The 16,952-nt window shown below is 21.0% G+C and overlaps 1 protein-coding gene across 2 annotated transcripts; it reads left to right on the top strand.

The window, feature by feature from the left end:
• Window positions 1-10,471: 10,471 nt before the first annotated feature.
• On the top strand, window positions 10,472-12,797 carry LOC105363585 (chymotrypsin-1-like). 2 transcript variants are annotated; one of them, XM_011501325.1, is made up of 4 exons: window positions 10,472-10,661; window positions 11,550-11,875; window positions 12,089-12,337; window positions 12,520-12,797. In XM_011501325.1, exons 1-4 carry the CDS (start codon window positions 10,586-10,588, stop codon window positions 12,676-12,678), a joined length of 810 nt encoding a protein of 269 aa, XP_011499627.1. In that variant the 5' UTR covers window positions 10,472-10,585; the 3' UTR covers window positions 12,679-12,797. The 2 variants fall into 2 exon arrangements, with proteins under 2 accessions (XP_011499627.1, XP_011499634.1); XM_011501332.1 differs by lacking the exon at window positions 10,472-10,661 and adding an exon at window positions 11,154-11,252 and having other exon boundaries at window positions 12,520-12,793.
• Window positions 12,798-16,952: the final 4,155 nt, after the last annotated feature.

The following is a 16,952-nucleotide window of genomic DNA, read 5'->3' as shown; positions in this document are numbered from 1 at the left end:
AATGCGTATGTACATATCATTTATTAATATGTATCAAACTCAAATTTTATCAACATCAAATTCATACAAACATATCATTTATTTATATAAAATACTAACATATATTATATATTTATTTATTATACGAACTCATAGCGATCATATAATATAATAATCATTATTTAAAAGAAATTGTTTTCTATATTGACCATTATATAGAACTAATGTTAAAAATAATAAATTGTTTCTTATATAAATTGAATTTTAAATTTTATTTTTAATAAATCATATAATTTCAACGCGTTACCATAATATATTCTTTATAATCTTTTATAATGAAATATACTATGTAATAATAATTATTATATTTATATATATATTATATGGATATAAAAATTAAATTAACGTAATGAAAAGTTAGCCAAATATTTTTATTTAAAGGAACAAAATATTTAATATGCATCAAATTTATACTATACATATATTAAAATGGAATTATTATATATGAAGATTCATAATTCTTTATTATTCTTAAAATTATAATTTCCCAATATTTCTGAATTTTATCCGTAGTTTTCCACATTGTTCGCTCTCATTTCTTCTTCATCTATTTTATTAAATGAATATCCCTATGTTACTTAAAAATTTTATATAATTTCAAATAAATTATTCTTAAAAAATAAATTATTAAATTTCTAAAAAATAACTTATTTCTTTTTCTTTTCTATATTGTTATTTGCTTTTCATTCATTCTTTTTTTTATTTATTTATTTTTAATAATGAAACATAAAAAATGTTATTATAAAATTATTCATACCAAACATTTTCTAAACAAATGTCATATAATAAGCCATTGTTCTTGTACAGTTTAAAATCTTTTCTTATTCGACATTATATATCTACTTAAAATATTATTCAAATTTCTATCTTATTCATCAATTTATTGTATATTATTGATTAAAAGAATGTTCGACATTAAGAAAACTCGATTATGATTTTATATTTAGAATTGCATTTACAAAGAAGTAAATTTTATGTTTCTTGAAAAAAATACAAATTAATATAAAGCTTTTAAATTACATATATTATTAAATTTTTAAGTTATAAATATTAAATGCCGTATATAATTGTTAATACCGTACATAATGTCATATGTAAATGCCGTAAACCTTCTGCTGTTGATAGATTTAATTATTCGTATCTTTAGATCTTAAAAGATCTTAATCGCCTTTCATTTATATAATCATTTAATGAATAATATTTAAGTATAATTACGACTCAATATATTCATCTTTAGTTATTATACGATAATGCAAATTTATAAAAAAAATATATTGAAAAATGTAAGAAAGGCAATGTTGTACATAATAAGATTCAAAAGTATTAAATTATTTTGATATTAAAATGTTGTATCGATTTGAATAAACTTGTAGTTTCAGTCAATTTTGTCCCTAATTGTGACACAAATTTTACCAAACCAGATCAAGATTCGTATGTATGTATAAAAAAAAATTAAATAAGTAATAAACGTTCATATTAGAGATACAAAGATATTATATTCTTATAAAATTTATCTTATATAATAAAAAATGACAAAAATTTAATTTAAATACTAAAACGACTTTAAGTACTGTAGATAAAAAATGTATATATATAAATATATAAAATTAATTTATATGATGAAATTATTAATAGGTATTTATAAATCGAAATTCGATATTATTCGAATTCATACATAATTATTCTATCTTATTGAATAAGGTATATTAAAAATATTTGCGTGTACAAAACTTATGAATAATATAATAAATTCTACTGACAGTCAAACATGGTCATAGTGTATAAAAAGGCTACGGCGCTTCTGTAATGACAACAGCGTTGTAAAGTAGTATAAGTGATATAATAATAAGCCGAATGAGCATCTGAAACTTGAAAAAACAAAATTCAAATACCATTCACGACTCAAGGAAAGGAAAAACTCGGTCAAAATCCACAGCTGTAGGAAGATTAAATGTAATAAAAACGCTGGTGACTTCGAAATAGACGTTTTAATAGGCGTCCCTTTAATAATATTGCCAATTATCCATGGACTATAGCAATTGAGGTAAGGATCGCGTTTTATAGTGTATTTCCCTTCAGAAAGGGAAAGCACGTCGCTTATACTCATGCACGATAACAAAATAAAAAGAAACAGAGAGAAAGAGAGAGAGCGAGAGAAAGAGTCTAAATACTGCTAATACACGCTCATACATGCGTATGTGCATAAAATTCAACAATACAAGCAAACACTTTCACGAATATCTTTCGCAATGAGAAATCTCTATTGTAATTTAGAACTTCTTTATCGTATATAAATTATCAAAATTCGTAATAATACATTATGTATAAATTTATGTTACATATATTAATTCAAAGTTAATTTAAATATTTAATTAATTGTGTTTTGAAGCAGATAATTCCGTAAAATGATAAATTCATATAAATTTATATACAATGCTGACAAAATTTTACTCTTATTTTTTATTGAAATCTATTTTATTTAAAATTTTCTTTAACTTTTATAAAACCTTCTTCGATAAATTGTTGTATTATTATGTTTTTATATTTTATAATATTTTTTAACTCGGCTTAATTCTAAATATCTTATTAATAAATTAATAAATTTAATGTAACTTTACCTTTTAAAATATTTTAAATCTGATTTTAACTATACAAATTATTATATAACTATTATTCGTGAAATAAAAATAAGGAATAAATTGATTTTACTCCATATATACGTAATAATTTGGTAATAATTACGTGAGAAATACGTTTAATGAATTACTTAACAAACGATAAATAAAAAGTATGTTAACTTTATTAATAATTATATAATGAGAAACTCAACCATCAAATAAAATAATAAAATAGTGTCTTAATGATGCACTTGATTGGAAAATACATGTGTAAAGTAGTTTAAGGTGTACGAGTGCCACTTGGAAAGCAAATTTCATCTTCATTCTTTTTCTACATATAAGAAATAGATTTCTAAATGTTTTATACAATAAATACAATGTATACATATACATATATATATATATATATATATTATGCTACATACAACACATCTTTGGTGAGCAAGAGGATCCGTTACATGTATGCATCTTACAAGGACTATGTTATGACATTCTGGTGTAACATCCTGAAATTGTTTCAAGTACAATAATAAAATTATAATAAATTTATTTAAATAAAATTTACTTTAGCAAATTCGTTGTTTTTATTTTGTTTTATTAATAAATTAGGATTTTTAAAAATGCAGCTCTAGTATTAAAAGAAAATGATTATTCTGACATATAAGCGATTAATTTTAGATATATTTATATGTTCGTATTATAAATCGAAAAAAGAAAAAAAAGTAGATAAAAAAATTTAATAGTACTTACTGCTATGGCATTATTTATTAAGAAAATTACAAGAAATATACAAAGATACGCTGAATAATGCAACATGCTGTAGTTATGAATATGATAGTTCTAAATTATCACTTTATTTTATAATTTAATTTTCAATCGAAAGATTAATAAATACTTATTTTTATCTTGATTGACTTTCAAAAATTTTTATAACATGTTGTTATTCTCTTAAGTCAATTAAATTAAAAAAATAAAACGAAAAAAAATTAATTTACGCTTCCACGATCTTGTAATTATTTTGTTTGTCTGTTATATTCTATAATTTTAATATCCATATTAAAATCAAATATTTTTAAAAAATTATAAAATTATTTATTAATTACGATGTTTATGAATATAGATGAATTTAAAAACAAATTTTATACACGATTTCCTGTTAAGATTGCAGTAAATTTAAATATATTTTAAGTTATTGAAAAAATTAATTGCATTATAACTTCAAATATATTTAACTAAAAAGTATTATTTATTAACTGAGTTAACTATTAAATGATTTAATTTAAAATATTGTAATACTTAATTTAGTATTAAAATTAAATGAAATATGACTTAATTAAATTACAAAAGCTTAGACATAATTAAACTTATTTAGTTGTAGTAAAAATAGACATATTTAGAATTACTTTCATATTTTCTGATATTTAATATAAAATGAAAAGTAGATATCCATTTTCAGATATACATATTTACCTAAATATTATTGCATGATATTTTTAGCTAATCCTTAAAAAATTTTCAATGAAAAAGGGTAAATCTTTATTTAAAAAACTTAATTTATTTTAACAAGTAATATTACTTTTTACCATAATTTATCACGACTAAAAAACAAAATTCTCATATTCTTTATAAATTGTCTATTGTATTAGAAATATATTAGATTTTTCTCTTTAGTTATTCTTTTATATTTTGATAAAATATGTTACCTGAATATATGTCAAAATCATTTTAAAATTAATAAAAGCATTATTTTATAGCATCGATAGAAAAATTATAATGTGGTTAAAAAAATGTATGTAATATAATTACATAATATTTATAATTCAATTTGCCTATGAAATTCTTTTAAAATGTTAAATTATTCACAAGTGTAGAGTTTTAATAAAAATAGATAAGAGTAGAAATTAGATAACAATAGTAAATAAGTGTAAAATAAAAAAATTTAAAGAAAAAATTGATTAATTAAATATCAAATAATTAAGTAATGCGATAAACTATAGTAAAAAAATATATATTAATCGTTGCAAATAGATAATTGTATTATAAAAAACACACTGTATTAATTTATTTAGATATCATTTTGAATAGTATTTGAAATTAATTGTTTGATTACAAATTTAATTATGTTAAATGAACAATTAATTGTTTATAAAATTTTCTTTGTTATTTTAACTAATTCGAACTATTTATTTTGTGATAAATTAAATTCATTTTCGGAAAAAACGCTTCAAAATAAAAATTAAGATGAAAATTAATATTTTAAATTACTTTCTTTGTTCTAAATTCTGTTCATTTTCTCTTATTATAAAAACGAATATGTCATAGTATGTATATATGAACTATGGTTTATTATATATTTTTTTAAAGCATACGTTTACATTACATGATATTTTGTAATGAATTAAATTATACAACTATAAAGCTATTAAATAATTCATGCTAAAATACTAAATTTGTAATAAATAGATTAATTAAAAAGTACAGTTTATAAATCGTAATTAACTTGTCGAAGTTCACTAATATTTAGGCATTCTATAATTATACATATTATTCTAAATTACATTAAACAGTCTCTTTTATTAAAAAAATTATTAAAAGAATTAGAATATATTACTAAATACTACAAAATAAGATAATAAATGTTTCATTCAATATCCATTTGGATCGACATTTGCGACCACGAAATAGCACCTATTAAATACAAGAAAATATTTTATCATTTAAAAAAAAATGAAAACTATTGGGTATTGCATCTTTCCTAACGTTAAAACTTTATTTATTTGCAACTTTAAAAAAAATAAATACAGAAAATAATAATGATTCATTGTTAAACTTATCTAAATGTAGAAAAGTTAAATAAAGTTAATTTCAGTCATAAAAAATTTAATTTCATTTTAAAGTGAAAATAATTTTTATCATTTGATAAAAATGAAACATATTAACAAGATTAAACTGTAAGAAATTAATCATTTTTAAAGCAGATTTTTTAAGCTAATACGTAGAATAGGAAGCTGATCAATTTGTTAACTTAAAAATAAACAACAAATGTGATGTTATTTATATGAAACAAAATTGATTGTTCAATCAATGATTATAGGCTTCAAAAAAGAAATTGTTCTTACCCTATATGAAAATTAAAATGTTTATTACCTTTTTGTTGTTTTTGCGATTTCGAATCTCAAAATAATTAAATTCTAATTATAATTTTTTCAAATTCATTTGGATATTTCATTAGGCGGTTGAAACTTTAATCATTACACTGTCGTTGGCTTTTATCGATATTGAGAAAAACTGAGTAAATAATTAAAATAATTCGTAAAAATTAATAAAAATTAATTAACGTATTAAAGCCACATACAAGAGTTTTTCTATTTAGACTCAAGATATGAAATTCGAAGCCTTTTTGTATGAAGCATTTATTTATAATATATATCACATAAAAATATAAATATTTTTAGAAAATCCTTTGATCTCAATTTATTAAATCATTTATAATTATAATATAAGAAAAATTATAAAAATATAATGTTATAATATTTATTAAATCATTTTGAAAATATATTATAAATGAAATTATAACATTATAAATCGGATTGTTCTGAAAAATTCAAAATAAACTATTTTTAGAAAAATATAAATCATTGAAGATTGAAATTATAGTTGCATTACTTTAATATTTGTAAAACATTTTATTTTTTCAATATAAGATTTGAATTTTTGTCAATTTAACACAGGGTATAGAAATCTTTCAGCTAGTAATTATTATACAAATAAATAGTAAGCTTGTTAGGTTATAAGTTTGTTAAGTTATAAATTGACTTTTTCTAAATAAAAAAAAATGTCATTGTTTTTAACAAAATTTTATAAATTAAGCATATCATTTATTTTATAGAATTACAGTATAAAAAGGATTTATTATGATTAATTCGATTAATAAGTTTATATAAATAATGAATATGATTACACTATTTATTACACTAAACTAATGGTATAAAGTCAATAAATAATAATTGAATAATAATTTGTCAATGAAGTAGATTTGAATAATTTTTTATATTTACAAAATGTATACAAAAATTTAAAGTAAAAAAATTATTTTTTTCTGTAATATACAAAAAGTGTGACAATTTTCAATTCTTAATAAGAATTAATGCTACATATATAAAGCATAGCATAATTTTCTTGAAATTTTTTAAGCAAATTAATTGATAGTAACTTAAAAATAATTATTATATTTTATTTATTATAAATGTAATTATGCTTATTGATTATAATATAATTTATCAAAAACTGTTTACTTGAATATAGATAGATGTTAATGTTTCCTTTTTTTAGTTAATAACTTCATTGTTTGGCTTTATACAGTAATGAACTATTTATAGTATATTTAACGGCATACTTTATATCAAAGTACTAACACTCAACAAAAGCTCCAGATATAAGAGAATTATTTAAAATAATCATCTCTAAAATGTAATAGAATTATCAATAACACTTCTGCTCTATGATACTATTATTTATTCAATGTACTTATGTAATAAATTAAACCATAGTGTGATTATATACTTGAAATATTTTTTCTAAGTAATATAACATATGAATTATAATAAATCTATCATCGAAAATTCATAATAAGTAATATTTTCAATATAAATAATAAGGAATTCAAAAAGATTTTCAAATTCATATATTTTTACAGAGTTTATATACTATTAATATTATCAAAAGAATTCTATACTGTATATATGCTTATATTATATGATATTTAAATATATATTTTAATTATATATTTTTAAAATATATTTTAAAAGCTATTCAACAGTCTATACGCATTTGTATTAAAACGTATATATATTTATTTTATTGGATGAAGATTGATGATTTCACAAACAATAAATGTATTTATTCTTTTTATTTTTTATACTAACACAAACATAACTAATGAAAGCATCAGTGTACAGGATTTTTGCTGGAATGCAGGAGACTATGATGAATTGGAACTGGATTCAAACACATTCTTATTAGCATTTTAATTTAAAGATGTATAATTTAATTCACAATCAAATTTAATATCACAATAAAACTTTAATGAAATCATCTAATGTACATCTTAAAACATGAAAACATGTTACACTGAAAACAAGAGTGCTAATTCAAGAAAAATTCACGTAATGCTCCATTCCATGATATTCTCTTTTACACAAAAAAAATCTAATTTTTTCTTACAAAAATCTTTTAAGTGGTAATTCTGAATAGAAGATATTATCAAATCTGTTAAAATATCCTTGTAATTTCCTTTAGTAATATAGATTATTAATCTACCTGCGATATAAGAATTATTGTCAATAACGGTTATGTATTGCCATAGTAAATTATCGATATTAAAACAATAGATCATAAATCATAACACCATAATTCACTTGTGATATACGATAATTTAAAACGACCTAAAATTGTTAGAAGATAGTAAAATTAGAAGTAATCGCAAATGCAATATGATATTCCATATCGAAATAACGGTAAATGCCGCTTTATGATAAATTGTATCATTTAGCTCCTAAATGAAACAATTTAAAATTCAATTTAAATTGAGACCTAACTTAGGAGTTGTAAGGCTATCGAAAGATTCCTCTATAATGCTTATTAAATGCGACCTCACTAGATAAACTTCACACTATTCACAAGAATGAAGAACAATACCATTACAGAAGTATCAATTTTCTTTAACGAAATACGATTAAAATTTCATTTACGTGAACATAAGCTATTTACTTTAAAATATTGTCTAAATGTGCACGGCGATATAAAAAAATTCAGTAGATCCATATTTAGACTAAGTAAATTTACACTTCACGGATATGCTATAAGGAATTAAACTCTGACATAAACATGTGAAAGCGATAAATACTTTTAGAGCCCCAAACTACAAAAGTATTGCAAAAATATATGTAGAAATGCTGATTTCTTGTAATGATGTTTATTACATATTGTAAAATTGTAGCGAACCCCAAATAATCTTTCAACAAGATTTAAATGAAGAGATAACGCAATTTCGTGGTTCAACGAAATAAAAAATACTTTTATAGGTTCAAAGAAAACCTCTCAATGATCTCTCTAATCAAGTATAGGAATAGATAGGTATTATCGTTGTATATATCCAATTAGAATGTGGGTGCTGCACTTTAAAAGTAAATTAATAACTAGTGACAACCGTTAGTTTTTTTTTTATATAAAACATACAACCTTGATTTACTCTCGTTTTAAACCGCTATAAAAAATATAAATAGTAATATAGCGAAATGTTAATACTTAGATTTTACCAGCCAATATATAATAGAGAAAAATGATATTAAAACAAAATTAAAAGAAAAATTAATTAAAACTAAAACATTTATTATGATTTCTAGAGAATTCTATAACTATGCACCATCGAGTAAATAAACCTATTTTGATTAATATATGAGAGATGTACAAAAACTAATTGTCCAGTCATTCGAATAACTTAACATAAATAAATACTGCAGAGAGGAGATTTTCCAATACAAATTATACCAACGCTATAAATTCACGGTGGTAAATGTAAATATTGATTAAAATTTTGGAAACCTTGTAAATTGATTTCAACACAGTTACATTAAATTATGCAGAGACTAGAATAATGGGCGCTCATAGAATAAATCTTCATTGTTATGAAAATTGTGTAAATTACCATGAATTAAGAACATATATATATATATATATATATATATATATATAACAAGATATAATTCAGAAACAAGTAACATGATAGAATGATTTCCTGAAACGATTTACTCAGGATTGAAACAGTTGTAATATAATATTTTAAGAGAATAGTGGAAAAAATAAATACGATATCGGTATATGGCAACTCGCAATATTTTTCCTAATAATTAACACCGAAATAATTGTACAATACGTGACATGTTTAAGAAATCAACTAAATAAGGTATGTTTTTTGGAACACGATATAGTCAGAGAATCAAAACAAGCTTTCAATGATGAATTTTATAAAATAATTATAAAATTATTTAATAATATAAAGTATAAATAATAAATATAAATATAATTATAAAATAATAAATAATAATAACAACGATAACTAAAACTTTACCGTTAAATTAATACTAATAATATTAAATAATCAACTATCGACTGAAAATCACATATATATTTCTGAAACCAGTAAGAAAAAAACAATAATAACCAACACTGATAAATGTTAAAATTATCTTGGACAATTTGTTTTAAAATTGTCTTGGACAATGAAGCAATATAAACAAAAATTTAGGATGAATTATATTACTTTATTATATAGAAAAAAAAATTCTTTATATTATTGTAAAAATTGATACAATAACAGTATGAAATAGATGAAAATATGCTTTAAATAAATTTAAATAATGAAAAGTCTAAATATAGCTGAAGCAGTGCATATACTATTTTTTACTAAGTATACGCTATTAAATAAATAATTAATATGCAATATATGGAAACGTATTCTTTTTAATATTATAATGATTATTTAACAGTATGTATAAATGTATGTATATTTTAATTAACCTTGGGTAACATTTGTGTAAATTAAAAATTCTGTTAACAAATTTAAACACAAATTCGATTAATGTAGATAATTTACAGATAATATTTCAAGGAATACGCGATTATTCGTAAAGGAGGGAATTTCGTATTTACTGAAAAAGAAAATGTATAAAGAAGGTAAATAAAACAATCACAAGTCTACTTTGCGGACTATTAACGTCAAAATTTAGGTGTGCTTGTAAATAACGAGATATAAATTCGACAGCTACATCCCAGAATATGCATATTTTCGAAATTCCACCAACAAATTATTCCGGTTGGGACCGGTACATTTCGAAAATAAAACATAAAGAACAAAGCTGACAACTTATATGCACATATTAATTACGAATATCGTATCAATTCGTTTCTCTATTAAACAGTCGACCCTCATTTGTATTAAAACTTGTAAGTTATCCATTTTACTTTAGTCAATTAACCACAAAAAATCATTGAAATACTTGTAGTTTATTTTAAATTTAAAATCATATTTTATGGTTTATTAATTTATTTTTACTCGTATGGAAAAATTTATATTTCAGTTTTAAACATCATGTTTAGAGTATTACACACGTTAATATATTTTTCTTTGATACATCAAATGGATATGAATATATGCATGCGTACCTGCATGATGCATACGTGTATCTACATATGCATAAATATATTGCTAATTAAAGAATTTTCAATAGCTTATGTGAATATTTATTTTTATTATTGCATTGTAATACAGATATATGTATTACTCTATTCACAAAAGCAAATATATTAACTTTATTATTTATTTTAGTCATTATCTTACATGATTTTCTACAATTGTAAGAACTAATTATAATCGTTATTAAAAGAAAATATATTTAAGATAAAACGTATGTCGTCTGAATAATAAATAGTTTTTTTATATAAGTCAGTTTTATATCTTCTAATCTGTCATTAAATTTACAACTACCGCAATGTCTTTACAAATTTTTATTTATCTGTGCCTTATATCGAGTGCTCGTAAGTAAAATTTATATATTAATTATACCTCCTTAAATTCCAAATTTAATTATAAAATAACTAAATATCAATAAAGAAATATGAAGAAAAATAAAAATATATTAATAAAGCATTCAAGATTAATAAATAAAATAAACTTACTTAATATAATTTGTATATGAAAATATAATTAATAATATTGAAAAATATTTTTTAAGTTTCACAATAATCAAAACAAGTCTAATATAATTCTAATTTATAAATTAATTACTAAATATGACATTACATTAATGTAAAGCATAATAAAACATTGTTTAGCTGTGTTCAGTAAGAAAGGGAGAATAATCGGCGGTCAAAATACAGATACAACGGATTTTCCCTATCAAGCATTATTAAAGCGTATTTCGAACGATCAATTAATATGTGGTGCTGCTATTATCAGTCATTTTCATATTATAACAACGGCCCACTGTGTCGATAAGAATATTGATTCACACGACAATATAAAAATCATTGTAGGTAATTTCAATTCATCGAGCTATACAGGAATCACATATTATCCGAATAAAATTTTCATTCATACCGAGTACACGGGAAATTTAAACCCATTTAATACAATTCAAAATGACATCGCTATTATTCAGGTATGTTTAAAATGTTAATGTAATACTAATTGAAATTAAAAATACATTTATTAATTTATAAGGTACAAATTTTATTGTAAAAATGAACACAAAATAATTTTCTTCGTTTTTTTCGATCATTAAAATGAATTTCATTAATATAAAAAAATATACTGCATATTATATTCAATTATGTAATTTTAGTAAAAGTATAATTTTTTATTATATTTGTAGATAAAGGGTTATATGGAGTTCAGCAAATTTATATCAAAAATAAAACTTGCAACTGAAAATATTATTGACGGTAATATCGGTGTATTTGTCGGCTGGGGATCAACATATTTTCCAAATATCGTACATAGTGTTTTTCTTCAAAAGATATGGGTAACCATTATTAATAATAAAAAATGTCAAGATGTATATCCAGGAATTTACGCGGATCAATTTTGCGGAATCCAACATCGAGGAATTGGTCCTTGTTTCGTAAATACTTTTTTACTATTATGTATATTTTTACTTATTACATATAAAATACATAATAAAAGCCCGTATTATAATTAATACTATGGTTATATTGATATCGAAGTTTTTATTAAAATTATAAGTATGAAGTATTAGATTGTCATTTTCTTTAAATAAATAAGTAACTTTTTAATATATTACAGGGTGATGGCGGGGGTCCATTAATAAGTGTTGGAAAACTCGTTGGTTTGATTTCATTAAGTAATCCATGTGCTGAAGGTATACCAGATGTATATACAAGCATATATTATCATCTTAAATTTATTAAATTTATATTGTATAACGTAGGACAATCTGATTAATTATTAATTTTTACATTTTCTATTTATTCAAATCAAGCAAATTTAATGAACCGTGGTAATATAACATCGGTTCAACATGATTTATGATTAATTTTAACATTTAAATGTAATTTTTATCAAATCAAATCACAACAATAAATTTTATCAATTTTAAAATAATATTATTAAATAATATTATAAGATATTATTGTTGCATATGACTTTTTTATTTTAATATTCAAGACTGTTTTACTGCATCTAAATTAAATAACAATAGATATAGCTAATAAATATTTATATGCGCGTACAACAACTATTCCGCTTGCAACTATACACGTATATGCATATAGTGAGTATTGTTCATGCATTATGTGTACAAAATATAGTTGTGAAGAATAAAAACTACTAATGTTTTGATATAATAAAGAATTGTTGCGACTAGAGAATTTGCAAATTTTTGCATATTTAATTATTACATGAATAAATGAAAACCATGATGGATTTTTTTTATATAAATACTAATATTTACTGTATCTATAGCATAGTAAAATTCATTAACTACGTTTATATGCTTATATACTTTTCATATTCCTAATCATTCGCTTATATACTTATGTACTACTCAAATGTTTTCATTATAATTCATTTATCAGGAACAGCTTTCTATACCATGTGAATTAATATGTAAACATTATTAAAATATGGTTTTGTCAAATATTTTTTAAAATTACTTTTTTTTCAAATTTTATAAATCATTCTGAAAATACTTTATACACAATCATTGTTTTTATTTTTCTTTATATTTATGTTTAAAATAAAGAGAATATTGAACTTATTCGATTAGATTTTAATATTATTAATGTATTCGTATATATTTCAATATTTTATTTTTCAAAAAATCATCATTTCAAACATTCGTATTTCAAATATTATCATTTAAATGCTATTCCTTTTTATTTATAATTCAAAATTTTATAAAATTGTGTATTCTATTTCCTATTTTATAACAGTAATATTTATTCAAAATTAATCTATTTAACATTTCTTAATTTGCATATAATATCCACAGTATATTTCTCATTATTGAAACATAATCAAATATTGTATTATAAATTACAAGAATGAAGAGTTCTTGTTTTTCTAATTTTACTATCTCATTCGTCACTTTACCAAATACTGCTTTTGCATTTATAAATTATGCATATCATAAATTTGAGCGTATCTTTATTTAAACTCTTCTAAATGTCAATTAAAGGTAAATTCCAATTTCTTTTCAATTTCATGCATAAAATATTATTGAACAAATCTTTATATATATTGAATTCATAATATGAAATTCAAATTTCAGAATTTCTCTACATTTTACTTATTCTTCTGTTAAATTAATGATTAGTAGTATTTTATAACATTACTTTAACATTCTAGTTAATAATGATATTAATATCAATATTAAAATTTTCTAAATAAAGTAAATAATTTATATTTTCTAAATTACTCATAACCAATCGCATTTAAAATATTAAAATATATATGTAAAATATTGAATTAATATAAAAAAATATTTTTTTAGTTAGATAGATAATCTTTATTTAACCAATCATAACTAACAATTAATCAATATGCTAATGATATAAAGATTATGGATGGTGTAAGTGTAAATTCAAGGAAAGGTCATTTTTTTTATTCATAATACATATAACAAACAATAAATACATATGCGCAATCATAAATAATTGTTACATTCTTACAATGGTCTATTGTGTGATTAATCCATTGGACTTTGGGATGACATAGAATTTCATAAAGGAACCAACACAATCTCTATCAAATGAAAAATTATTATGCATCCGATTTCGTAGAAAATCGAAAAAATATCAATATATATCACAATAATATTACAGTTGTTAGAATATGTATGAAAATATTATAATACAATAATATTATATATTTAAAAGTATCATATTCTTTTTTATTTATTATAACTATATTTAATTATTTTCATTATCTTCAAAACGAATCGAGAAATTTTACTCAATTGTTAAAAGATGATTATATGTATATTGTTGCAAGTATTCATAATCCGATTCAAAATATGCAATAACTCATAAAATCTCGTACATACATACATATAGTAACATATAGAAGTGAACTAGTTGAGAGACATGAAAAGCAGCTTCTGGAGTCACCGAAATTCAGTTGAACTGCATGAAGTCCGAGATGAAGCTTACTATCAGATTATTAGGATAAGAGTGCGAAGAAGCAAGTACTGGAAACTCGTCGATAATATGATATTAATAACGAAGCGACACTCTTTGACACATTTTTAAATATTATCTTTATTAGGCAGTTGCATTAATCGGGGATGGGCAAGTTAATTATCCATCAATTGTTACTCTCGATACACTACAGGAAAAGTGTATTACTTGTTGTGTTCTACTTTCCGTCTGTCAAATATAAATATGCAAAGACGTTCTTTATAAGACATTATCGAAAACCAATTTTTAAGAGAAACGCGAAGAATGTTGCAGAAATTGAGTAAGAAAGAAAAAGCTTTTTAAACAAAGCAAAATTGAAAAAGTTTAAATAAATACAAAAATTAACGGTATTTGAAACTTGAATTTGACAACAAAAATTTAGCCCCTAGACATAGTAAGAATAAAAATTCCTTACATAATTAGAATTGTCCAAGTATTTTTTTAATCTCGAGACTTTATATTAAAATAAAACTCTTTTCTTAAATCACTGGAAAGGTCATATATTTCTCATATATTTGTAGTATTATCGTTATGTACTTTATTTTTAGAATTTTCTATATTAAATTTATTTATAAAATTTTTTATTATTATTTTCAACTTAAAGAATATGAGCATTGAAACATGTATTTATTCTAAATGTTACAGTCTAAATAATAGTCTCATCCAATTAATATTAACTAAAAGATGTTTATAATGAATAAAAGAAATGGTTTTTATATACTCTTACAAATATTTTAAATTAAAATATAAATCAATATTTGGAATTATTTATATAAAAATATAGATTTTAATAATAAAATACTAAAGAATTTTTAAACTAGTTGTAAACTATATTATGTACTATTAACACATATAATTTATTGTAAAAAGCATAAAAATATTAGAAGCAATAATAAAATGTTTCTATTCTTTAATTACTTTTATTATTAAGTTCGTATCCAAATCTAAACAGTATTAAATACATTTTATTTTAAAAATATTAATCACATAATTTATATAAAAAGGTTTTCTTATTTACATAAAAAAATGGTTATATCATCATTAAAATATCAAAACTTTAAATATGTACATTTTGTATAAATATAATATGGACGAATATAATATATTTAAAACATAAGTATACGATAAGAAATATATTAATTACTAGATAAGAAGGTTAAATGAAAATATAATATTGCTATATATGAGATTAAAAAATAATTTCTGACTCGAAAGTATTTTTAAATTCTATTTTAAATCATACTGTAACTTTTATTTTCGATAAAATAGTAAGTCTGTTCAAAAATAATATTAATATTTGTAAATAAAATACACAGAATAATTATTCGATTGCACTAAATAACAAGATATTTAATGTATAAACTATAAATATTCCACGTATGGTAAATAATTAAAATTAATATTTAAAAAAATAAGAGTTAGTGATAAAAATTTTTTTAATAATTTCAATCCTAATGAGTATCTTATGACATTTAGTATTCTAAAATTCTTTAGAGTGTGAAAACTTCAAATTTATAAGAAATGTGAAATTATATTAATATTAATATTAATATGTATGATTTTACTTTCGAATATAAATATATATGTTAAGCAAATTGTCTTTATTCAAAAAATTTGTTCCAAATTTAAAAATAAGTTTTTTCATTATTGTGAAAAATATACTAAATAAATTCCGTAAATTAATTCTTAAACTTCCTAATAATATTAATATTACATAATAATATGACATAATATTCATTTCAACAATTTTCACATATTTTCTTTTTCTTAATTAGCGGATAATTTATATTAAAATATAATTGTTGTTTTAAATATGTAGATTTTCCTTTATATTGATTAACATATAAAGAAAGAAAAACGTAGATTGATTATTTTTATATTAGTTTTCAAATTTTAAAACATGAAAAGTTTTATTTTATAGATATGTTGAAATTACATAAAAAGTTTCATGAATTGTATTAATTAGAATTGGAGTAAAAAATATGATGTTGAGAAAATGACATAAATTCATACAAATTTTTTCATTAAAATTATTTAACA

Source organism: Ceratosolen solmsi, unplaced genomic scaffold, assembly GCF_000503995.2.
Source record: "Ceratosolen solmsi marchali unplaced genomic scaffold, CerSol_1.0 scaffold10, whole genome shotgun sequence".
NCBI classification, from domain to species: Eukaryota; Metazoa; Arthropoda; class Insecta; order Hymenoptera; family Agaonidae; genus Ceratosolen; species Ceratosolen solmsi.
This window is presented reverse-complemented; position numbering and strand designations above follow the sequence as displayed.

Coding starts and splice junctions, on each gene's coding strand:
- LOC105363585 (XM_011501325.1), top strand. CDS start 10,586: ATGCACATATTAATTACGAATATCGTATCAATTCGTTTCTCTATTAAA. Junction 10,662..11,549: donor CCTCATTTGTATTAAAACTT/GTAAGTTATCCA, acceptor AACATTGTTTAG/CTGTGTTCAGTAAGAAAGGG. Junction 11,876..12,088: donor ATGACATCGCTATTATTCAG/GTATGTTTAAAA, acceptor TTATATTTGTAG/ATAAAGGGTTATATGGAGTT.